The sequence below is a fragment of the Odontesthes bonariensis genome, chromosome 18 (genome assembly GCF_027942865.1).
Source record: "Odontesthes bonariensis isolate fOdoBon6 chromosome 18, fOdoBon6.hap1, whole genome shotgun sequence".
In the NCBI taxonomy this organism is placed as follows: domain Eukaryota; kingdom Metazoa; phylum Chordata; class Actinopteri; order Atheriniformes; family Atherinopsidae; genus Odontesthes; species Odontesthes bonariensis.
The window spans coordinates 13,636,276-13,661,304 of NC_134523.1; the positions used below are offsets into that span (position 1 = coordinate 13,636,276).

Consider the following 25,029-nt stretch of genomic DNA (forward strand, 5'->3'; position numbering starts at 1 on the left):
AGCTTTGCCTTGTTAAAGAACATATGAATATAAACAGGTATATCAATAAGGGTGAGGGGCTGTACATGTACGCGGGTATATGTCGACAGGGTGTGGGGGGGGGGGGGCTTATGGTGCAGTTAAATAATTGGCCTGTGATTTCAAATGGTATTTTGGGTTTTTTCCTGCAAAAAAATGAACTCCGCAAACGAAAAAAAACACAAAAAAAAAAACACAAGCAGGTTGGAAAAAATGACAGTGAATTGTCAGTAAGTTTTTATTAAACCTTAAGTACAAACTCCAAAAGTAAAAAACTGTCAATATAACCAACATGAAACTCTTTCCAAATGGAGGGAAATGCCAAGATACGGCACTAATAAATTAAGTCACCAGAGACCCCGCTGTGAGCAAGTAGTTTATACTGTAGAAAATGGAAGAAAACAAGAGAAACTAAGCAGTAAACAAAAAAAAAAAAAGAAAAACATCCCATCAGAATAAAATATATTGTAAGGCCATAAAAACTTGACAACCACTTTTTTTTTTTTTTTTTTTTTTTCAAATGTTGAAAACACCCGACTTGGTGTTTCATTAAATAGTCCTAAAACAGTTCAGTCTTCTGAAAGGGACAACAACCAACAAACTGGATTATAGGATTTTTTCCTTGACAGTCACCACTGGCAAGCTCAGTGCAACATGAGTAGCTACTACATTTTTGTTGAATTTTCAGTAATGAAAATGTAAAAACCCATTTTTTTTTGTCAACATCTTTTTTTTTTTTCCCTTTTCTTTAAAAAAGTAAAGCTAAACAAACAAAACTAATTGGGGAGGAGGTGGGTGGGGGCAATTGTTGGCTACTCAATATCTTCTTTCTTAGTGATATAAGCAGCACTTAAAAATTTTTTATACACATTTACCAGAGCAACCCTGTAAGCGTCAAACTCACACGGATGAAGAAAGGGAAATGTAAGGCTTTTTCTTCATCAAGCACTCTCCTCTGGAACACTTTCTCTTTTTTCTAGTCCGTCCTTCCTTTCTTACTTACTTAACCTCAGAAAAAGGCTCAAGTATTTAAAGAAATTTACAGGATATATGTACAAAAAGTTGATGTTTGTTTGCGTTGGATTTCTTTCCTCTCTCTCTAAAAATTGCTCAGAATATATCTGGAAAAAGGGAAAAAAAATGCAAAACGATTAAAAAACAAAACAAAACAAAAAAACACAAGAGAAACAAAACTTGGATTTGATATTTCACATTTTACACTCTTTAACTAGTGGCTCTACTTGAGATAACACATCAGATCAACAAAATAATAATAATATAATATAATAATTAATGTTTACTGGTACAGATGAAACAAGAGGACTGGAAGAATGGAATGTTAACACGATTGCACATCTAGAACCAGAAAAGCCCGAAAGCCTTTCTGCCCTGTGGGGTGGGGGTGCGTGAGTTAGCCGACAGCTAGCGCTAACCCCCAGATTTGAACTTTTGTGTTGTTATACAGTAATTATAAGCAACAGCACCAATAAAATGGATCTCCTTTCTATGTATCAGGCACAGTTTTCATTTGCTAGCCAAGAAGGGATCCTTCCGTACTACAAGGAAGTGCTCCCCTCACATCCACAGAAACATCCATGAGGACAAAAAATAAAATACACAGAAAACTTCTCACAAAAAAAAAAAAAAAATCAAAAAGAACTAGCAGAAAACAAAGCTAAAATTCAAAATAGAACTCGAAAAGAAATTGTAGCCAACCAACAGTAAACCAACATAGTTTGTCTTTCAAGTTTTTACCTTGCGTCGCCAAACCCCCCCGATTTAAAAAGACAAATAAACGTTAAAGATGAAGCAACTGCATCGCACTGGAAAAAGAAAAATTAAAAGGGACTCTTCTGCCTCGAATCGAGGACAGAGAGAAACTTTTGGTAACTACTTGATGTCATTCTCATTTAAAAAAAAAAAAAAACTAAAAAAACTGGGGGCCGTCTTTTCATTCATCCCAGGTTCACAGTCAAGTGAAGGGAAGGGGTGGGATTTAGTCTCAGGGACGACAGGAGGGTAGGAAAGAGTGATGCAAGGAAAATGAAACGAATGTAACCCATTTCAATTGTGGAAGGATGAGTTGTTGGGGGGATAAAGGGGGTCTGTGAAATCTTCCTCTGAATGTTACACTAAATGCTTGAATTGTTGACTCAAGGAGGGGTGGAAGTTTTAATATCATCCAGAATTAAAAAAAAAAAAAAAAAAAAAAACGCCAACAAATTCTTCTTTCATACTAGTGCAAAAAAGACATCTTGCTTTTGTTTAGTTTTTTTTTGTGTCCTTTATATAAACAAGCCTGTCGAACTAAAGGTGAGGTGAGTGTATTGGGAAAGGTCAAGAGGGGGGGATTTTTGAACAATTTGTAATATTGAGCGATGGTGGAGAGATTGATAGTGATCATACTTATGAGAATAAAAGAAAACAGTGGTCTGGGGAAGAATGTGGAGGAGGTTGAAGGGTGGGGCGGGACGTGGGTACGGCACACAGAGTGGTGACACCACCCCTCTCAGGATACAGCTGCGGCTTTGGGTATGTGGTTGGAGGACAGGCGTGCCAGGGACACCTCTACAGTGGCACGTTTTCGTGGACCTCGCTTGGCTGGCGATGCTTTGGCAGGGCTTAAGCTGTGACAGGAGTCCCCTCCTCCTCCGCCGCTTACGATGACTCCAACTCCTCCGCCGCCGCCGCCACCACCACCACCACCAGCTCCATTTTTTAACATGGCCCTTCCACACACCTGGTTTACCAAACTGGTGATTTGCTCCTGTTTGGGAACGGGACAGAAGAAAATGTACATTTTAAATTGGTGTTAAATGATCAAATTAATCATTCTTAGTTTTTCTACTGGAGGTGCAATTACAGGGGGAGAATGCACCGGGTGGGCTTTTTGATTACGTACAACTAAAACTAAACTACACAAGCTCAACATTAATTTACTTTAAGGAAAATTAAAACCCTTTTCTAAAGACTTAAACATCGTGACTCAACAGAAGTAGTAGTTCTGTAAGTTATCAACCACTTTCTTTGAGTTGAGCAATAGTAAAGTACTTTTGTTTTTATTTATTTATTATTTCAATCTTGAATATTAGACATTTTCTTCAGGGAAAGAAGATGCATTTTTTCTCAAATTATATACACTGAATTACAGCACTGCCACACTAAAGCCGCATTTCCACTGCAGTCCGGTACGGGTCGGGTCGGAACGGTTCGCTTATTTCAGTATTTCCACTGCCACGTAAGAGTACCGGTCCCATGGAACCCGTTACCATTTTTGTTACCCTTCTGCTTGGGGTACCTAGCACACAGGACCGGTTCCAGGCTCTGCTCTCCGTTGTTGGTGAGGAGGCTGTGCAGCGGGAGCCTTTGTACAGTGGGAACGCAAGCCGACCCCAAAGCAATCCGACCCGTACCGGACTGCATAATGGAAACGAGGCTTAAAACGGTGTCATCCTGACAGGAGTGCTCTCAGACTACGTCGCCCTCTGCTGGACAGAGAGAGAAATTAACTGTGGCAGCTTACCTCATCGTAGCGATACATCATCTTAAGGCCTCTGCAAGACTTGTGCTTCTCCACGTAGCGCAGGGCACACTCCAGACAGAAAACCACATTGTCAGTCTCCTGCACAACCTGCACAGACACAAAACAAGACAAAATGGAACCTTGATTAACTTCACTGCTCCATTACATCACCAATGAGTGCTACACGAGTCACTATAGCTTACACTCTATACATTTTAAATAACACCTAAAACATTTGGTTTAGATTTCTCTTTTTCTACAGATGTTTATTAATTAAATTGAAGTCCTGCTGAGTACAGATACAGTCAGTTTATGCAGTAGTGTTTCACTGGCAAGTTGAAGCCAAACCACTTTAAATAAAAGTCTTCCTGTAACAACCACAGAGTGTTAAGCTGTTGCGCCCTTTGCCCTCACCATGGACAGGTAGCAGAGATGTTGACAGATTTGGCAGCGTCTCTCTGAGGACTCCAGTGCCAGCCATTTTCCGCGGGGCTTCTTGCGCCCCTCGCTGGGCCCCAAGCAGCCATCATGCGTGCCATAGCGAGCAGACGAGAGCAGACCTGCCTTGTAAAGTTCCTGACGTTGATGCATCTCTAGGTTCCTGTTAGATGAGAAAGATGCTCATTTATTAAAAGCAAGAAAAATCTACTAAGGGAAGACAGAGCAGAAACCCTGAGAGTGGTAGCTTATTATTGCCCCGGGAGGATAGGATGAGGGGAAAACTGCTCTATTTAAACTTTTCAGAGGATGAAATTTATCCTGAGCATAATATCAACAAATAAAGTGGAAGCAAAAATACAGATTTACCAAACATAAAAGGACTACACTGTATTACACTGTATTACAAGGGTTCCCAAACTTTTCAACCCGCGACCCCCAAAATAACGGTGCCATGAGACTGGCGACCCCCACCATCCCCGGATGTGACTGGAAAAAAAAAAAAATGTGCGCACAGGCCATACCCACTAGGCTTATCCAAACACGGGCTTAACGACAACACAAAAGAACAGAGAAAGCCTGTTATGATTTTATATATTGAAATTTACTGATTGATAAAAGCAGAATACCTCAGTCAAAATAATATCCATGTAACATGAGTGCACAGTATTACTGTCATGTGCAAACTTAACTTTGAAATATTACTTTAATTTCCATTTGAACAGAAGAATATCTCAGGGTAATTTCCACAAACTGTTATAAACATATGTACATTGTTGCTGGCAACTATATTTCAGCGTTAATCTCATCTAATGAGATGGATGCGCGATATGCGCGGAACACAGCAAGTCGATTCTCGGTTTAATTGCGGAGACGGCCACACGGAGATCATCCTCCACATTTAGCCGTGATCTGTATTTATTTTTAATATATGTCAGTGCAGAGAAAGTTTTTTCGCACAGGTATGTGGAGCCAAACGGCGTCAGTACGTCCATCGCGGCCTTGGACAGCTGTGGATATTCCCTCTCGACTGAAATCCAGAAATCAGCAAGCGTCTTAGAATGAAACTCTGTCTTTAAACTGCGGTTGCACGACAGCTCAACCAGTGCGTCCTCCATGCTGGCTGACAGATGACTTGCAGTGGTTACCGTGAATGATGATCTTATCCAGTCATTTTGTTCCGGAGCCGTTTCCTCAGGGAAATACTTGTTAAAGTGTTCCAGGAGGGCTTGAAGGTGGGTAGTAATTGACGTCTTCACAATGTGAACACTCAGATCATTTTCTTCCATGAATTCGTCCAGCTCATTAAACATGTCAATACTGTCCATTTCAACTCGTGCAGTCCAGCGATCCACTTTTCTCTTGAATACACGGATTTTATCACTCATTGACATGATGCTTGTGTTTTCACCTTGCAATGACAGGTTAAGTCCATTCAGTCTGTCAAAAATGCAAGACAGATACGCTAGCCTTGTTACCCAGGCAGGGTCAGTCAGGTGGTCAGCGAGCTGGGACCCATGCACCATTAGAAATAAGCGCACCTCGTCCCGCAGCTCAAACAGGCGGCTGAGAACATTTCCCCGTGAAAGCCATCTGACTTCTGTGTGGAACAGCAGGCCCTCATGCTGTGATCCCAGTTCGTTGCAGAGAGTGGCAAACAGCCTGGTGTTGAGTGGACGCGATTTAATGTGGTTGACCATTTTTATTGCAGTATCAAGAACACTTTTCAGCTCTGGGCCGAGCGCTAATAAAGCTAGCCGCAGTGAGCAACGCACTTACGGTTATTTTGACAAAATAAAATAACCGTTGCCTTTTATCATAGGGAAAGCCATTACGATAAAAAGGTGCTTTTGTTTTGAAAACAGGAAGTGAACCTACCCTCGTTGTAGCTAGCTTGAAACTGCCGTTTTGACAGGAAATGACGGTATGCCGAGTTATTTGATTTATGAAAATCATTTCATCACCCCCAATTCGGGAACCACTGCTGTATTACACTGTTTCAACTACAGACTGAACTCCACATTTAAAAACGATAACGTAATGCTCTCACAGAAGAGTGCATTTTGTTGCTCTTTATGAGGGGAGATATACCACCACCAGCTCATTCACCCTAAAACCGGAAGAGCATCTTTTCAACTTTCAACCCTGAATGCTACTTTAACTGGATTTGTAGCACCGGTGTGCCATGTTTAAACTGTGAGTGTGCGCTGCCGCATCCTACCTGAGGTCTTTGAGTAAGGTGGAGATAGTGGTGAGGAGAAGGCCATTGTCCCTCTTGGACTCCGCTGTGGCGATCTGATACAGTAGCTTCTCCATGGAGAAGGGTTTGGCTATACAACGACATTTCAGGTCCTGGGCAAACACAAACGGAGAGGATTACACATTCAAAATCTATCTTTGTAAAGATAGTTAACTTGATATATTTTATCATGAAAATCAAAAACACCCTCAACAGTATACAGACATTTTTTTTTTTCTAAGATATGGTCTGATACTCTCTTGCAGTACTGAACCGATATTTCTGCCTTTCTACTCTTACAAGTCAAAAGGTTTGTTTTGACTCTGCCCAGGCAGAGCATTATTATAGAACTCATTGAATGAATGTCATATTACCCTTGAGGGCAGTGTTGGTACAGCTTGTAATATGATCATCATAATGCCTGAGGGTATAAGTGCTTCCATGACCATAATGCCCATTGTGATGATAAGGAACATTTTCTTCTCTTCTATTACGGCTATAACTGTGTTAAGTGGTCCAGAGTCTTATATGTGATCACAGAAATATTATATCCATTTCCATAAAAAATATAAATATATGCCCACAAGGGGACTTGCTGCTAAATTACAGCTTAAAGCCCATCATTCAGGCTTATTAAATAATTAAACTCTGGGTTCCAACTTTATTTCTTTGCTTCAGTTGCTTTGAGAACAAAGCTGGAGTAAAAACAGCAACTCAGTCATTATCGATTTAACATGGACAGCCACAGCTCGGTCCACCCTGATTTATTAGCTGACCTTTGCGGCCTGGTAACCTAGGTTCATCCAGTGTGGCGTGGCAAAGTGCACCGTCTCTGACACGCTGTAGCCACAGCACACTTTAGAGACAAAGGCACCAGGGAAGCAGACCACAAACTGGCCACACCGCTGGACTGTACGGTAAACCTTGATGCCTTCGCGGCACAGCACCTCCGGAGAGATCTGGAAGATTAGGAGGAGAGAAACTCTTAGATTTCTGTGGCTGTTTTTCTTTTCCAGTAACAAAATAGACAGATGGCCAACAAAGATGCCTTTAATGTTGATATCACAATAAACATTAAAACAGAGAAAACACAGACCATGATATTCTTCTCCAGCATTTCTAGTCCTGGGGTGCCATTGGCTTGAAGCAGTGTATGGACCACTTTGTCCAGCTTAGCCTTCTCCTCAGCAGGGACAGAATACCTGTCAGAGGAAAACACGCACACATATTCAAAGTGCACATTGCTCTCTGTTTTTGAAGAGATCATTTCTATGACATGAGGCCGAGCTTTTAGTGATGGAGAGGAAAAAAGGTGCATACTTACCAAATGCAATCAGCACCAGTGTGTAAGTAATCAATATATGGAAGGCGATTTTGGTCTCGAGACCAGCATGAGGTAGAAAAGACCATGCCAACGTTTAGCCAGGGAATGGTCACCCCTGCAGAGACAGGATGATGTGAGAAAAACTAAGCATTCGTGACTCCAAGAAACGCAGCAGCATCTGAGGAGATGCAGCTAGTAAGCATAAACTATTTGCTCTCCCCCAAGAGGAAAGCTTTAAACAATGTTCAAAGCCATAGCCTATAAGCAGTGTAGAGCAGCTTTTAATGCTTACCAGGCACAGCACCCAGATGCCTCAGTATGGATCCAGAGTTATTTGGAAGGACAGCGAGGTTCCATCCATGTCTGAGGAAAAGAAGAAAGAGAGTCACCTCTTTGTTTTTTTTGTTAGCGAGACACGTGAATTTCAGCAGCAAAACTGGCAGATTATTTTGTCCAAATTCATTATAATCAAATAGGAGGTGCTTACTTTGCAAATGGCTCTGACTTTCCTGTGGGGAATCCACTGCCGTGTGTACTGGTGTCCACTTTCCCACAATGCACTGCCACGTGGCAGTCTCTCTGCTCCACAATCCTCCAGTACTCTTGCTGCAAGGAGGAGGGGAAAAAAAGAAAAGGAAAAGGGATGAGTGGAAGAATGCATGGAACAGGTTTCAGGTGTCAGCCATGTTAGTTAATTGTACCAGTGCTGCCAGCTGATATCTATGAGAACATGTCTTTTCTCACACTCTGATCACATGCGCGTTTAATTAACAGCTAACCACTAAAAGCTGTTTTAAAGACTGCAGTTTACATTTATTATGTGTTTAATGAAAGTGTTTGCATGCTAACCTCAACCTCGGCCGCCCCCGGTTCCTTATTAAAGCACATTGTCATTGTGTTCCGGGCTATCCTGAAGAAGTTGGTCAAGGACACCGATTTCCCCTGCAAAAAAGGCAAATTAGACATCGGAAATGACAGCACACCCTGTTGGGGAGAGAAAAATTGCACTCTAAAATGTTATGGTACTCTGTCATGGAAAGGAAACTACAGATGCGAACCAAGAGTTGAAGGTGAATTAAAAAAAAATTAGTACAGCGGGATATCAATGAATTCCCTAGTTTCCCATCTTATATGTACATATTTGCAGAGTCAAAGTATTATAGGGCCTGTTCACACACAAATCATCTGTATATGCATGTGTTCCCGAAAGGCTCCATCTTTTAACTCAGCCATAAGTCCTTAACACATTTCCTCTGGACTTGACCCTCCCTCATGAAGACTCCTGCAGCAGAGAATCTTTTAAGGTGGCCATAAATCTGTTCGCTCCAGGCCTAGAGATGCACAGACCCTGCTAAAAGCTGACCTTGTGGATTCCTCTTGCTCCAACTAACAATTTGTCTTTCTTCTCTTTATTCCTTCTTAAAGTGGGTGTGCAGATGTTCTCAAAATGGTAACAGGCTTTAACCTCCAGTTGAATGAGAAAATATAGTGGCTACATTGTAAGCACTGACAAGCACTGCTTCCTTTTTCCCCGGTCAGAAGAAGCACTTTCCAAGCTTTTTCAAGAGTAATCAGCGTTAGTTATAAACTTGACGTCTACTTTGTTCTCTTGATAGATAAGGTGAAATCAAACCTCCTCTTGGAGGCTTCTCATGATAAACAATGCATAAAAATCTGAGCTGTGCAGAAAAGACAGTCATAATTTGACAAGCATGTCCTGTCAGGATGGTGACAGCAGTTCATATGTCACCACACGGAACGGTACTTCTGTACCTCAAAGGTCTATTGATTGGACTGGGTCAAGTCTGTTGACAATAGCTCAGTTCTTCAGAGGGAGATTATATAGAAGGATTTAGTTACCGATGGAACTGGGAGTAAAGAAAGAAAATCAAATAAGATCCAGATTTGAAATGGGTGGAGTTTTGTGTGGAGTGAGACTGAATGTGAGAGCGAGAGAGACAACACAGAAACAAAAACATTTTAGTGACAGAAGTAGTTGCTGTTTTGCCACATCAAAATGCTGTGGCAAAATACACAGTAACATGGTGGACAATTTTGTACATTTTGGTATGCATAAAAAAACTTGAATTGCATTGCTGCGTGTATACAAATCAGTGCCCTGGGGTTGGGGTGAGGGTTTCAACAGTGGCAGAGGGTTTTGGAAGGGAATTATGCATTCAGGGGTTTGGAGGGAATGAGAAGCCTAGAGATTTGGAGAGTAGGAAAGAGCAAGGACGTCTGCTGGAACCTCGGGGGGGGGGGGTCTTTTCTCTGACATACATTTCTGCCAGCCAGGAGGAAGGGGTGATGGCGATACATCCCGTGTGGGTGCTACACACAAGCAAGCCTACAGCCGCCTTACCAGACACACAGCTGCACAGAAATATGAATACGTGCCGGGTATAAACACTCCTGTCCTATGCTCTCACACTGAAAACCAGTTCTGACTCAAGTTTGCTTATATTAATATCAAGGCGCTGTTATGAATAGCACAAAGTAAGACTCTCAACAGTCCATAACATCTTTATCGTCATGCCAACACTCTTCCTGAATCAGACCCAGTTAAAGTAAGTGGTTGCTGAGGATGCATTTCATTTCAGAGGTCATAAGTCAGACTTAACAAGAACAACACTATCTCACAGTATCAGAGGCCAAATGCTTGGAAAGGAAGTAATAATATTGTGTTTGAGAGGCGAGTGCACTACCGACTGAACTACAGTCGAGGATCATGTTGTACTCTCAGTCCTATTGATGGAAAACAAGAAACACAACACAGACTTGCATAAAAATGCATTGAAATGACAAGTACCATGTCCTAAACAGTGGCATGCTTTCATTTATTTTGTCATATTCCTTGTTGCTTAATGATACAGAAACCAAACCTCTGATGAATAATGCAGAGATTTGAAATTGCAGCAGCACTTCAGCTGCTCCTCTATCGTGAAGAATATGGTGAGGACAAAAAGAGAGTCAGTTAAAGTATTTTGGAAAAAATAGACAACAGGCAAACTTTTCGTTAAGTTTTATGTCTGCTCTTTTCTATCTTAGTGTCTTAGATCGGATGAGAATGACTGACACGGGCATACGATGCTAGATTACGCAACCAAAAGGAATGTGGAATAGAGTTATAAAGTGGGAGGGTCAATGAACCCTTGGCCTCCCTACTTTCGGCATCCTTGGTGGTAAAAGTTCATAGCAAAAGCTGACACGCATATTTTCTCACTTAAGATCTGGCACAATATTGCCAAGTCTCAAATAAGGAAACACGTAGACTTGTTACACCCCGCAGGCGACATTAGACATCAGCTTCGATGCCCACAGCAATGAGACGGCAGAAAGGTATAACATGTAAACAAAAAAATGCACACATTACTTCTGAGTGACAGACCAAATCAAACCGGATAATAGATGTTGAACATCAGAAGTGGTAGCGAGCTAAACCTCTTCCTTATAAGTAGTCTTTCAGCTGGCTAAGATTTAAGTAAACCAAACTATGTTAATGAGGCAGTGAAGAAGCAACATCCACAGATGCTTCCATGCCGTGCTACTGCTGATGGCAGGCCAGCTGTGTGACCTTTAAATGACAATAAGAGTCGTTAACAGCACTTATTGACTTTAGATCACAAGAGGGAAAGTACAGGAAAGAACAAGGAGAGACAAAGATAACACGTCTCTCGTCTGTATGCTTCAAGAGTGTGGCATGAACAGCAAGTGCCTTCCTCATCCTCACCTTGTAAATACATTTGTGCTGGTCACTGAGCACGCCCCTGTTCTCCTCCATCGGCTCCTCTCCATGCTGCCTGTCCTCTTTGCCTTGTTTTTCCTGAGCGAAGAGCCGGCGCCGGCCCGCTTTGACCTGAGCCTCCAGCTCCTTCAGTCGGTGATAGACTCCGTTGGTGCGGTGGTGCCCTGTTGCACCTCCCACTATCCCGCCTACTAGCCCGTTTTTGGGCTCATAGCGTGGCAGCGAGAGTCCATTAGGAACTGAGAAGTCCGAGAGACCCTCCAGAGGACCTCGCCTCGACTCCAGGTTCTTTTTCTCATGCAGCACCTCAGCCAGCAGCCGAAGGCGCTCCTCAGCACCGAGTGAGTCGTAGGAGAGGATGTACTGGAGGTAAGCTTCCTGCAGCTTGGCCAGCCGGTCCTGTGCAGACTTAGGGATGCGGAGAAGGTCAGCGAGCTTGGTCCACTTCTTCAGGTCCATCACCTGCTGCATGCCGCCCATGTCATTGATGAGCTGGAAAAAACATGACAGGTCCACTTCACAGCCACCTGCATGAAGTAAACAGACAAAGAAGTTAAATCAACCAGAGTGGTGAGCCAGTGGCCACAATACAAAATAGTAACAGTTTTCATAGAACTTCACATGTTCTTTATTTTGTTCCATTAAATCAAAAGTGTGTCACCTGAAATCATCTTTGAATAGAGAGATAGATTAGAGACAGATTGAGAGATAGAGATAGATTGCCTGTTTCATATAGTCTCTGGTTTATAAAAGACGAATCAAAAGCAGAACGCTGACATCTTGGACCATCTGCTCCAACCATCCAATTTCCTCCAGCCCATTTTATTTGAAGCAGCCAATTCGCCTTTCAAAAATGATTTGGTCCATCATTGTGCCAAACAGAGACACAAATTGCTGTTAATGTAGAACTGATCTTCTAGGGACACTACAGGAGGTCACTTGGAAGCAGGGTATTCTGGCTGGCTGCAGACACTCCACTGTAGCTCTCTGGCTGCCAGGTCTCTCAGGCTAACAGCTGCAACAGTGCTCACGACACTGAGCTGATCTCTACGCAGCTGTGCGTATATGCTACAAACAGGGCACAGCCCAGTAAACCACAAAGCCCAACCAGTGTAAAACGATCACATATCTACAGCCGCAAATCTGCATGCATGGGAACATTTGCACAGACAGAAACTCATACAGTCGCTGTTTGAACTTGTGCCCTTCAGATTCTCAGAAAATACTAATAAATTCAAGGGAATACGGCAATAATGGAGAAATTTCATCTTTGGTGTCCATCTAGCTTCTTTGTAGAGCTGTTCCAAAATATTACTCTCAACTATAAATGGGAAAATAGAATCTGCTGAAAGAATGTAAAGAGAACCAGATTTGCAATACACTAATGCCGGCTGCTTTCTTTCCAGGCTTTATCAGCCAAGTAAAAATAACAACAGTTGAATTGCAAGCGGTAACCAGCTGTTATTTGCAATTATGCGCCGCTTTCCTTTGATACACTGCATCTTCTTTATTCTCTTTGAAAAAAAAAAAAAAGCAACATGTGTAAGTAGAGTTGAGCCACAATTTAGAATGGTGTGTGTGGGATTAATTCACTCCTGTGAAATCAATAGCTCCCGTCCTCTGTGGCAGTGAGCAGGAAGAAGGTTGGAGCTTATTGTTTAGTCAATTCATGTTATTCTTGACGTAGCTTTGTTTACTATCGCCTTGTGCAAAATCACATTTAAGTGCATGTGTCTGGCTTGCTTACCAATGACAGGTGGCTCATCCATGGTAATGCCCTGAGATTTAAGGTGCTTACGGATGCAAGCCAGCCTCTGCACGTTGGGACCCCAGCGTCGGCCCAGCATGTGGACCCTCTGCACCTGTGTAACAAAACGCATCTCCTCGTTCAGCTTGCACTCCGGCCGCCAGTCTGCTGGTGGCACCACACGGCACATGCCAGCCACCTCGGCCTGTTCCCTCACCGCATCCAAGTACACCAGGGGGTCCTGGAACTCCCTTGGAGCTGGCCGGAAGAGAGGGACTTCGCCCAGCGCCGCCCAGCCCTCTGGCTTGCTCCACTGGCGCTCCCAGTCCTTCCCCTGCTCTCGTTCCTTCTGGCGCGTCAGGTCTTTCTCACGCTCCCAGTCTTTGTCACGGTCAGCTGCCCGCAACGCTGCTGGTTTGAGCTGTCCAGGGCTGTTGGAATCAAGGAGAGAAGAGGTGGAGGAGGAAGAGGAAGAGGACACAGAGGTCTGTTGGGGGTCTGAGGTAGTGCTGGCACGACTGGGATTTGGTGAGTGATTCTGGCCTAATAAAGGGGAGGAAGAGGAGGCGCTTCGACCATGTGATCTGCTTTGCTGCTGCTGTGCTTGTCGTATCAACATCAGCTTGCCGGCCGATGCACGCTTCGGTCGCTGGTTCACAGGCTCCACATTGGCTGCTGGTGTAGAAGGAGGTGGGGTTTGCTGAGGAGGGGGTGTAGAAGGTGGAAGTGAAGCAACAGGTTTAGTTAGTTTGGGAGAGGGGGATGTTTCTGATTCATGTCCATTAGAAATTGGAGTGGTAGGGGTGGCGTTCTGCTTGGTAGCTTTCTCCTCACTGGCCACCTTCTTGCTGCTGCTGCGCGTTTCCAAAGGCGTGGGTAGAAGCTTGGCCTTCTTGGCCTCAGAGCCATTTGTTTTGGCTTTCTGATCAACAACACTTGTCCCTACTGCATTGAGCACCACCTCTAGACGTCGTTTGGAGTTGCGCAGTCCCTCTCGACCCATGCACTCCCCCTGGCCTTGCTGGCACTGTTTCTGCCCGTCCTCCCTGGCCAGGGTGTTGTGCCGCTGCCCATTTAGCCTGCCATTTGGTCGGGCGTTGGCAGCCACATTGTGCAGCCCATTGGATAGTAGCACCTGTTTGCGGGTTTTTGCATTGCTGTAGTGGGCTGGTGCCGCTGCTTTTCCTGAGTTGGCCAGCCCGTTGCTGGCTGCTGGCTGGCTGTGCTGATTGTGATTGTTCGCTGACGATGATGCCGAGGCGGCGTTGCTGTGTTTGTTGCTGCTGCTGAGTTTGGTTTTCTTGCCCATTTCTTTCTGTTTGGCTTTGGTGTAGGTGACGTGGCCCTTGGACACGGTGGCTGTGTACTTCTTCACAGTTTTGGACGGCAGTCGGAAGTCACGGCTCTTTTTGGCACCACCGACAGCTTGTGCCGAGCCTGCCCGCGTCAGACCGTTCACTTTTGAGACCTAAGATGAATAGAAAGAGTAAAACAGAGTTAATTAGATCAACGCAATCTGGATCTGTATTGGTCGTATGTTAGATCACATCAGCATTAAAAAATACCATTGCAGCACTGATAGGTAAAATGTGAAAAAGTTTTCCATTTTACACAGATAAAATGATTAAAAACAACCGAACACATGCAGAAGCGTGGGTGCGCCTACACTCCTAAATGAAGAGGCCAAATGCTCAGTTTCTAGCTGGGTGGTGAAATTTTGGCTGGTCAGACCAAAGCTATTTGTGGACACCTATGCTATTCATTAGGAAACCAATAGACTGTCTAGATTACTATCCTTTCAAATGCAGTGCACTTTCATAAACTGCAGTTCAAACTGCTGTCAACACTATGGCTGAGGTTTAGACAGGGATATGTGAAAACCAAAAGCATGACATCCAAGAGTAAACAACGGTTGAGAAAGAGCTAGGAAAAAGAGATGGCAGACGTGAAATGGAAAGCAGAGACGGTTACACATGGTTTCTGCAAGCAGATGGCTGGACGATATGAGGTAGAAAGTGGGGTCACTCGGGCTTATAAAAATAACTTTCTATTTGCTGTGGGTTTCCTTGAATGTATGTTTTAATGAGCCTGCATGTAAGCAAGAAAGAAAAAGAAAGCCATCGAGTGTGCTGTAACATAGGTGTAAGAAGTCTTTCAGACACCAGCTGTAGATCTGAGGTTGGATGCACTGGTGCTGGTTCCTTCGCTGACTTGGTGGGTTGATCTGTTGGGCGAGACACAGTCGTCCCCTTTCTTGGTTCAAAGATTTTCTTCCCCTTACAGCTGGCTTGGAGGACATTCACAGAGTATTTTTTGACAATTTCCCTCGTTAAGTCTTCCACAGTCTGGCTTTTCAGGATGTGGCCATTTTCACTCACTTTCTCTCCATCACTTCATTTCCTCCAACCCTTTTCTTCCACATCCGTTTCCTCCAATAAGCATTTCTAAAAATATCAATTTCTCCATCTTCCCCCTTAAATCTACATTTCTTTCCCCTTTTACTGACAGGTGGGGCAAGGCCCAACCCAGAGCAAAAAGATCTGACGTATTTAACAAATCTGTTTTGGCAAGGCGAGATCTGAACGGGTTGCTCTGACGACTTTCTAGAGGTGAATTGGCTCTGTCCAACTGTATTGTGGTATTTCGTTTTGAGAATGTTTTCAAACCACCTCAAATGTGATCTTTCTTCCCAAATGTCTATATTGTGCACACAAGGTAGTGACAGACAAACTAATAAATTAATCATTACGGAGTCCTAATTCTGAAAAAAACTACATGAGAAAAATTGCATGTTTGCATGTTGTTGCCAACTGTCTGCAGAGCCTGACAGTCATTCTGTTTCCACAAGCTTAAACTGAGTCACAGATGAAGGACCTAATGGAGGAAGGGAGAGATGGAGTTATCAATCACAGCCAGGACGCCACAGGAGGGAGGTGACAGCCGGTCCATTGACAGGTTTGCCTTTGAAGGGCTCTTGTCTCACATACACACACACACACACACACACACACGTTAATGTGCGTATATGTGAGTGCACATGCACATATATTGTGTTCGTCTCAGGTGGCATGGGGCCGACACAAAGACCAGGCCATTAAAAGATAAGGGGGGGACTGAAACCTAACCCTGCCTCTGTCAATCACTTCTCCCAGCACACATGCACGCTCTTACTCACAATGGAAAAAGGAAAAAAAAAAAAAAAAGCGCGTCAAGGAAAAGGGAGGAGAGAAGGAGCTGCTACAATTGGGTGAGAAAATGAGAGGACAGGGGTGAAAGAGATCCACAACACAATGTGCTGAGTGGTGTGTTTACAAAGTACATACTGTATTTTGTGTCACACTCAAAAATGTTCGCTCCTGATCTGTATTTTTGCTGCTTACTTGAGAGCTCATTATCAAGCCAAGACGTAACCCCACAGTTCAGTTTTTAGAGCAGGTAAAGTTGACAAGTTAACACCATGTTCTGAGTAATCTGGATGATGAAATGGTAACTAACGAATAACAGTAGTTGTTCAAATATTTAGTCCGTTTTGTTCAGCCACAATAGCCGCTTTCGGACAGACCGTTCTAAGAAAGTAGTTATCAGAACTACACTCCTCGAATTTCGTTCTGATAACTATCCTTCCCCAGCGGAACTGTTTCAGTCTGCATTCGCACATGAGTCGGACCTGATAGGGACTGATGCGCCGCGCGCAGCCGTCTGCTTCAGTGACGTGTTAAGGCTGATTCATACTCGGCGCAAACGCGCAACTGTTCTGGCTCGAGAACCATTAATGACGTCATCGAAAGCGCCAGCCCCTTCACAGTTCCTTCAGCTCATAAGCGCAGTTTGCGCCGAGTATGCGTCACATTTGCAGTTCTCTCCAGACCAGCGGGCGTCACTGTTGAGGAAACAAGCTGAAAAGCATACGAAGAAAGCATACACAATGCCACCTGTGGTGTCACGTCAGCAGAGGCTGGCACATCTGATGAGGAATGAATTTACTCTGGGTGTAGAACTGTATATGTATCTCAGAGCTAAGCGGCTGCGGCAAAAACAGAAGAGAAGGTGGAATGTTCGTCCTTTGCAACAAGACGAACTTTGTCAAACGTTGTCCCAGTGTAACTTCATAGACGTGTCGTACAGATGTTTGTAGAGGCGCATCCTCTCGGTCACCGCGGTCTCTGCAGTGTTCATTTTTTCTTTTTCTTCGTCAGCTGTTTCCGGTTGAGCGCGCGCGAAGTCAGAAAAAAAGTTGTGTGCGCGCCCTTGCGCCGCGCGATGATTTTCTTGCTTGCGAAGGGGGGCGTGGCGGAATTTTGGGACACGTGACCGTTTGCGCCATTTGCAACCAGCTAGTATGAGCGAGGTTGCGCCGAGTATGAATCAGCCTTTAGCCGTTAGCCGTTTAGCGCTACATTCAAACACAAAACAAAATGGTAAAAGTAAGGAGAGAAGAAAAAACACCACCAAGAAGCTAATATGGAGAGCGGGGAGGCCACTGTGTTCATGGTCTGCATGATGGTGATATTAATCATGGACAATCACATCAGGCGTCTAATATCGAGGCTGGAAAAGCTCACACAGAGAGTCAGGAGACAATACTTTTTCATTTCATGAAGGAAGAAAGGAGAGCAGAGCGCTGCAGACAAATGAGACCAGTGTAAGTTGAACTAATTAAACACCCGCCGGTTGTGTCTGTGTCTTATGAGGAAACATTTCAGCCGTGACAGCATGACATGGGGCGTAGCTACCGACCACCACACACCTCCGTTAGATTCGTTCTATAGAACCATGAAAAGACCCGACCTCGGAGAAGGAGCTAAATAGTTATAGGAACTAAGGGAGAAAGCCTCGAGTTCCTGTATGTCCGAACACGGGAGAAAACGGCCCCGCGGATTAAAAGGTTATTAGAACTGCCAAAGGTTCCTACAGTCCGAAAGCGGCTATTGTGCCAGCAAAGCTACTCAAAGAGACAAGGTGTCATAACCACTTCCTGCCACCGGAGGGCTCAGTGGACCTATTCTCATCAGGGGGGCTCGACAGGTATCCCTGCTTTCTATCTTTGATCATTCGTTCTGGTGGAAAAGGTGGATAGGAAGGGTGAGAGGGAGGGGAAGGGAAAGAGGGAGAGAAGGGGGGAGACAGAGAGAAAAAAGAAAGATAGATACCATCAGCCACGGCCAGGGAGAGTTAAAAGAGAAATGAAAAGGATGATAAAGAGAAGATAGACAATGAATGGAGGGAAAAAAACATCACACCGGAGTGGAAGAGTGGAGAGGATTTCAGCTGCACGTGAGCAAGGAAGGGGAGGGAGAGTGAGGTGGGTCTAGATGACATCATGTGTTGCTATAGCCCAGCTGAGGCCTGGCAGAAGGAGTTTTTTTTTTTTTTTTTTTTCATGAAAACACAACAACTGCAGGAGTCGGCCCTGAGAGAAGGAGGAGGAGGTAGGAAGGGGGGGGACACAGAGACAGACTGGGAGAAAAGGCCAGCCAGAGGATTGAAGGAGGCAGGAGGAAATTTAACCCTTAAAAATGCATGCTGAATGACAAAGGAGAGGAAATGAAGAGGGTTGGCACCTTGGCTCTTCTGGCTGAGACTATCTCCATTAAATCATCCAAAGATGGTCCACATGCTGCTTAACATAATGGACTCTGCACAACTGAATGGCTTAAACAAGAAAGCAAGTGCAGACTGAGACCGCTTCAGTTCTGCTACAATGGTGACTGTTACAGGGGTCATTCCTGCCCACAGCAATATCCATCTACAATAAATTCTCTCTGGGCTACTGTATATACCTCACTGAAGCTGTTTTCACACATGCACTGCAGTCCTGAAATTTTCCAGAGAGGAACCACAGGGTCACCACGTGAGAACACAAGCGCCTGCGACATTCCTTCCGGAAAAACTGCAGATGTTATCAAGCCAGCTCCTAAATAAAATCTGCCAAAGATTGCAGAGTGAGATCATGTGTAAATGTGGGACATTTACTGCGAGTGTGTGAGCCAGTAAGAGTTACTGCATCATTTTCTTTTTTGCTGACCTGTGTGTTGCTTGCCTCCCGCTCATTGATTTTGCAGATACGTTCAAACACATGAGGTATCGATGTCAACACAAAAAAAAAACACTGATCAAGCAGCCTGCCCCGTCCTCGATGTGCTACAAACAAAACAAAGATCTCCGCGGCATGCATTTGCATCATGTCCTGCATCCTGTTTGCTCTCCCGCTACCCCACCTCACATTTGTGTGAGCGCATCTCCGGTTAAAAAAAAAATTCCCCCACTGCAAGGTATGTGTGTGCACAGCAAGCAGGGAAAAGTCTCATCCTAACTCTTTGCACAAGAAACTCTCTGGTGTTCATGTGTGCATTTTGTCTGTTTGTTAAATCCTATGCTGAATTTAAAGTAATTATTTTGTTCTGGTCATTCATGGCACGGCTGCTCAAACACTTAAACAGCAAGGCATACATCCAACCTATCCCTCTTCCCTTCTGCTGTCTGCCTTGGGTACGTTGATTTTCAAAGAGCAGGGAAATGCCACCGCAGCCTGTTCTAACTACCAACACACACCCAACCCCCCCTCCCATAATTAAACAGAGAGAGATCTACATATAGCTGTGGTGTTCAATCACTAATGGAAGGCATGTCCCAAAAACATGATTTAATCTTAAATGCGCCTTTAATTCCCGGTGGCTTGTCATCTACTGTAATTCCATTCCTGTAGGAGCGCAAGGGAGGTTAATTGAGGAGAAAGGGTGAGTAAACAAGAGGGTCTTCTTCAAAGGGTGCAGAGTCAGCTAAATGGTTTAGCCTCACATACCCCACCTGCCCTCGCCGCTGTGTAAAGCTGCTTCTGCTGACACCCCCCACTTTTGTTATTCAATTAAACTAGAAACAATCATGTTGGGTTTTTTTTTACAGTGCATGTATTCTGTTGGTGCAACCTGCCATTAGATTAGGGAGAAGTGAATTACAGTGATCTGAATTATGATAATGCCTTTACCCTTTGGTTTTACACACACAACCCTGAGTTTGTTTTATGGCAACATGATCACTTAACATTTTTTATGTCTGAGCTAAACAGTTGATCATGCGTATAAATGCACGTGTGTCTTTAAACACACATGGTTAACACACATACTGTTCGTGCTAATTGGAGGGGAAGGGAAGAAGAAAAAAGAAGCATTAATCCTTCCAAATGACTGGAGCTGTGTTGTCAAGGGCAAGATCTGTCTGTCGGGCACAGGGGCAGAAAGAGGTGAGAGCAGAAGTGTGTGAAAGAGACGGAGAGAAAGGCTGAAAGAGCAACTCGAGTAAAAACAAGTCAAAAGAATCACACAGGGTGCCAACAGTGTTAAAAAGAAAGTAGAGGAAGAACAGAACAAAGACGAGCTGGAAAGTGAGGCTGAAGTTCATCTTGGCAGGCAGTCACTCAAATTGAGATTCATTGGGAGTTTTACTAGACACCCCAAGCTGCTTTAAAAACCAGAAGCACATGTTTGTGTCAGCATTAGCAGCTGTATAGCACAACAACAACCACCACAGGATAGAGGTTGGCATTTATTCGTCAGGAAGCCAAAGGGGAGGAAATGGAGAGAAGGTAATATGAGCAAAGAGGATGATAAGAAAATGTGGGGCCTGGGTAGACGATTACTTTTAATTAGCCAGAATGATGAGCAAAATGCCAGGTTTCTGACCAAAGCCATCACAAGCCCTTCTCTTATTGACTTTTTCCTTTCACTTTGTGGGGTTCCTTAAAACCTGCTAAGTGCCATGGAGTGAGGCAAAATTTCACATCCCCTTGCCAGCACTACTAAATATAGAACAGTCACGGCAGGCCAAAACACAATCATTACTCTCCCAGACACAATGGATGAAGGGGGAGGAGAAAGAGAGGAGAGGAAGTGGGAGATATAATAAGATAGGAGCCTCAAAAAGAGAGGGAGGTAACAGGGAGTGTGAAGAACACACGGCAAAGGAAGAAACCGGCAATAAAAATAAGGCAAAGGAGTGAAAAAAGAAGAGCACAGGAGAAATCACAGAGAGGAAGATTAATAAAAGGGGGTGTAGCAGATGGGTAGATGAAAACAAAAGTCAAGAATTGACAGACATAACTGTATGAACACGCTCAAAGATGTTGCACACCATTTCAGTTGGTTTTGGTTACAACCCAGCTAACTTAAACCATTTACAAGGCACGGAACCTTTTTTCTTTGCAATATGAAGTATATTCTCCACAATTTGCGGAACACATTTCTAGCACAATGCCGGGTACTTCCAGCTCCACCGTACCTGCTTCCGTAGCTCCTCAGCCGCTCTCCTTGATGGCAACCCGTTGGCCAGAGCCTGCTGCTCCCTTGCGTGCTCCCGTGCCTCTGCCCGCTCACTGCGCTCTCTCAGTAGGGGTGGAGGAGGAGGCGGAGGGGGGGGCAGCGGAGGGGCAGGTGCTTCCCTGCTGTGAATCCCCGCCTTAGGTCGCGGACTCTCCCTGGTCCCTGCTTTACTGTGGCCGTGAAATACTGCGAAGGAATCAAGAATGAAATAGATAAGGTGGGATGCTTTTTAAATGAACACCAACACAGGGGGAAAAAAAAAACAGCTATTCACATTTTTATGAATAGTGCAGCAGTAAAAGCTCTACATGATCATTTTTTTCAATTTCAATTAATTCAGGTTTAGTTGTATGGCGCCAAGTAACAAATTAGGTAATCTAACAGCACTTCAGTCTAATGTTCAACTGAAGTCCCAATATATACAAGCCCATTCAACCCAATTCAAACTAATTCTATCCAATTAATTCTAATTGGCCAATTTAGTCCAATCCAATTCAGTTCAACCCAATTTAGTCTAATTCAGTCAATTTCAGTTCAACCCATTTAATCCAATTCAAACTAATTAAATCAGATTCAACCTAGTTTGATCTAACTCAGCCCAATTCAAATCAACCCAAGTCAATTAAATTTAATTCAACTCAATTTTATCTAATTATGTCCAATTCAGTTCAACTCAATCCAATAGACTCAATTGAATCTATTTCAGTCAAGTTAAACCCAGTACAATCCAATTCAAACTAATGAAATCTAATTAAATTTAATTGTGTCTAATTTAACCCAACCCAATTTAATTCAACTTAGTTTGATCCAATTCAGCCCAACCAAATTCAGTCCAATCTAATTAAACCCAATCTAATCCATTTTAGTCCAATTTAATTAAACCCAATTCAATACTGAATCCAAGTGAATTCATTATTTATATAATGCCAGTTCGTAAAATGTAGTTTAGGCAACTTGTAGACCAACAGATCGTATCGAAACTTAAAATCGATTCAATCCTCCGTCCACAGAATGCACGGAGCAGCAGGTAACTGTGGAAGAAACCTAGAGCAGAACCAAAGAAGAAAAAAGAAAAGTTAATAGGTGCAATAATGTCAAATACATACAGAGTAAAGAGAACAGAGTTAGGAGAGGTTCTCAGAGTATTATGGGATGTCCCCCATTACTCTAGCCCTCTAATGACACAAGTAAAGGGATGGCTGGGGGCCACCCAGTCATCACCTCTACTACAAGCTTAATAATAATAAAATAATATTAAATATTAATATTAAAAGTGGCAAAGGAATAATGATTTATACACACATGGAGAAAAAAAAGACGCTCAATGTGAGGAGAAATGTTCAGTGCATCATGGGAGGTACCCCGGCAGCTTAGGCCTCTCTATAAAAGTTGCTGCTCCATTCAAAGCGTGATGGATCACATCTCTTCTTTTCAGACCAAGTGTCCCCAGAAAGTTGCCCTGTCATCCAAGTCCAGCCAACTAGACAGTCAGCAGTTGAACAATGATAAATGGCTGAACGTACCGACACTGGTCAAATATGGCAGGGGTCCAGAGAAAACTGCAGATTCCCACATTCTCTCAGTAAATGAAACATTGATTCAACATTCTTTTTGGTGATCTTCAGCTGCTCATTACCGCAAATGTGAATAATAATCTTACTGTATGTTGCTCGCCCAAGGAACACAACTAACAATGGTAGCTGGTGTCTAACTTCATATTTTTGACTACGGATCTGAAAAAAGGATTTGATTCCAAGCATTTGTGTAAAGTCAATAAGAAGCGTGGACCAGCTGGTTATGAACCATGGGCTTGAGTTTAGTTTTACTTTACTCATCCTTCCTGTAACCCAACAGGCTGGGATCTTGGCTGCTCAGCGTCTGCTGAGGATCAGATAATGGGGGGGGGCTCGATGGGCCCGGCTATCAGGATCTACCAGCTACCACACTTTTAACCGATGAAAAGCTGTGGATCAAATTTGGTAAGCTGGTACATTTTCCATTGCAACTAAAGGATGCAGAGGAGTAATTTGACAACGGTGAAGTGAAAGCAGGCGATGCAGACATGAAGACAGCTAGTAGCAATGTTAACTTTATGGCGCTAAGATATACAGCGGCACACCATAAGAAAATAGATGCGAGAGCAGAACACAAGTGTGTTACAGAGTTAAGGAATTTAGTGATATTCAATGAGGAGCTAACAATCTAACAGGGTATCAGCAGGAGGTCATACACGACGCTGTGGTCCTTAAGATCTAGCAGTGTTTTAGCCGTATTCATTTGATTGCTCTTTTTTATTTTGTCTCTAAAACCTGGTAGCAGCTTTTAGTAGATACAAAAAGCCAAAAACAAATAAACAGAATTAAAAAAAAATTGGCTAAGTGGGAAAAAGTGGGAATGTCATAGTCACAGGCCACACTATGCTTTTTCAGGCTACCATCTACCAATGTCAATAAGCCAAATGGACTATAACCACTGAGGACCAAACCACCGCGACCAAGTGGAAAAGCCTGTACAAACACTGAAGTGACAAGCTTTTGGCAAATATGTAGTCCCTAATCAGTAAAATATGCATGATTTAAGGTGTGTATGAAGACGTCTTTATTCTAGTTGTCAATGAACCTGTTCAAAATGGACTAAGACTACATCGACCCCTGGAGATGAGGCTAAGCGAGTCACACAGCAGTGAGGCAATTAACATACACATTCAATAGCTCTCTTTGCAGCTTTAATGAGGCTCAATTTAAAATTTTACCAGGTCTTAAAAGCACCAACACAGAGCGTTTACAGTATATATGTGGTACTCAACACACACACGTGTATGAAGAGAAGCGGTGTGTGTGTGTGTGTGTGTGTGTGTGTGTGTGTGTGTGTGTGTGTGTGTGTGTGTGTCCATGCTTGTTATTCAGCATGTGAGGATCCACACACAACCACAAGTGAGCGTCTGCAGGTCTCTGGGGCCCCTTGCTCGATGAAAAATGAGAGAAATCCTGACATTTTGAAAGTGAGCTAAGGAAGAAACTGAGACCAATAAAAGCTGTTTAATTTAGCTATGTCAACATGGCCGAGAGAGAAATAGAAGTGGAGAGACGGTGCACTGATGAATGGCCTACAATGTTAGAGCGTTCCCATCTCTCTTTACCTCCCAGAATAACACGCGTCTCTCCCCAGTCTTTTTACTAATTCTATTTAGCCTTTCTTTTCCCAACTGCCCACGAGCCCATATAAACCCGCTCCTGTTGGAGAGTGGCCCAAGCGGCATATTAAAGTGTCACTTTTGACACCAATCTTAATACCACAAAATGCACTACAGTGCGAGCGTGCTTTTTCTCCATGTGTGTGCCTGATATCCAACAGAGCATAAACACTGTCAACGCTAGAGCAATGGCCCACTCTTGACTCTGTGTGTGTGTGTGTGTGTGTGTGTGTGTGTGTGTGTGTGTGTGTGTGTGTGTGTGTGTATACACAAACGTCTGTGTCCTTAACCCCCTCATCTCTATTGTCCCTTACAAAGTATATCGGCTTGTTTCCACGTTATCTATTTATTTAGCATATCACAGTGAAGGCGCCAAGCTGCTTTGCAAACAGTGTTTGTGCATGAGATAAGAAAGGAGAATAAGCGGTCCTCATGCACACAACAAGTCTAGATTTGCACAGGTTTCACTATCGTACCGTTTGTGTCG

At 43.6% G+C, this 25,029-nt stretch overlaps 1 protein-coding gene across 1 annotated transcript in view; it reads right to left on the reverse strand.

Annotated features, from left to right (window-relative positions):
- Window positions 1-242: 242 nt before the first annotated feature.
- Window positions 243-25,029, reverse strand: part of jarid2b (jumonji and AT-rich interaction domain containing 2b) — a 102,962-nt gene continuing 78,175 nt past the window's right edge. Inside the window, exons 6-18 of the mRNA XM_075449714.1 lie at window positions 21,309-21,535; window positions 13,035-14,502; window positions 11,273-11,814; window positions 8,392-8,484; window positions 8,030-8,148; window positions 7,835-7,905; window positions 7,543-7,657; window positions 7,315-7,420; window positions 6,995-7,177; window positions 6,201-6,331; window positions 3,956-4,142; window positions 3,542-3,649; window positions 243-2,785 (exon numbers count right to left, since the gene is read on the reverse strand). Coding sequence (XP_075305829.1) covers window positions 2,528-2,785; window positions 3,542-3,649; window positions 3,956-4,142; window positions 6,201-6,331; window positions 6,995-7,177; window positions 7,315-7,420; window positions 7,543-7,657; window positions 7,835-7,905; window positions 8,030-8,148; window positions 8,392-8,484; window positions 11,273-11,814; window positions 13,035-14,502; window positions 21,309-21,535 — 3,608 coding nt within the window. The 3' untranslated portion in view covers window positions 243-2,527. The remainder of the gene's footprint in view (window positions 2,786-3,541; window positions 3,650-3,955; window positions 4,143-6,200; window positions 6,332-6,994; window positions 7,178-7,314; window positions 7,421-7,542; window positions 7,658-7,834; window positions 7,906-8,029; window positions 8,149-8,391; window positions 8,485-11,272; window positions 11,815-13,034; window positions 14,503-21,308; window positions 21,536-25,029) is intronic.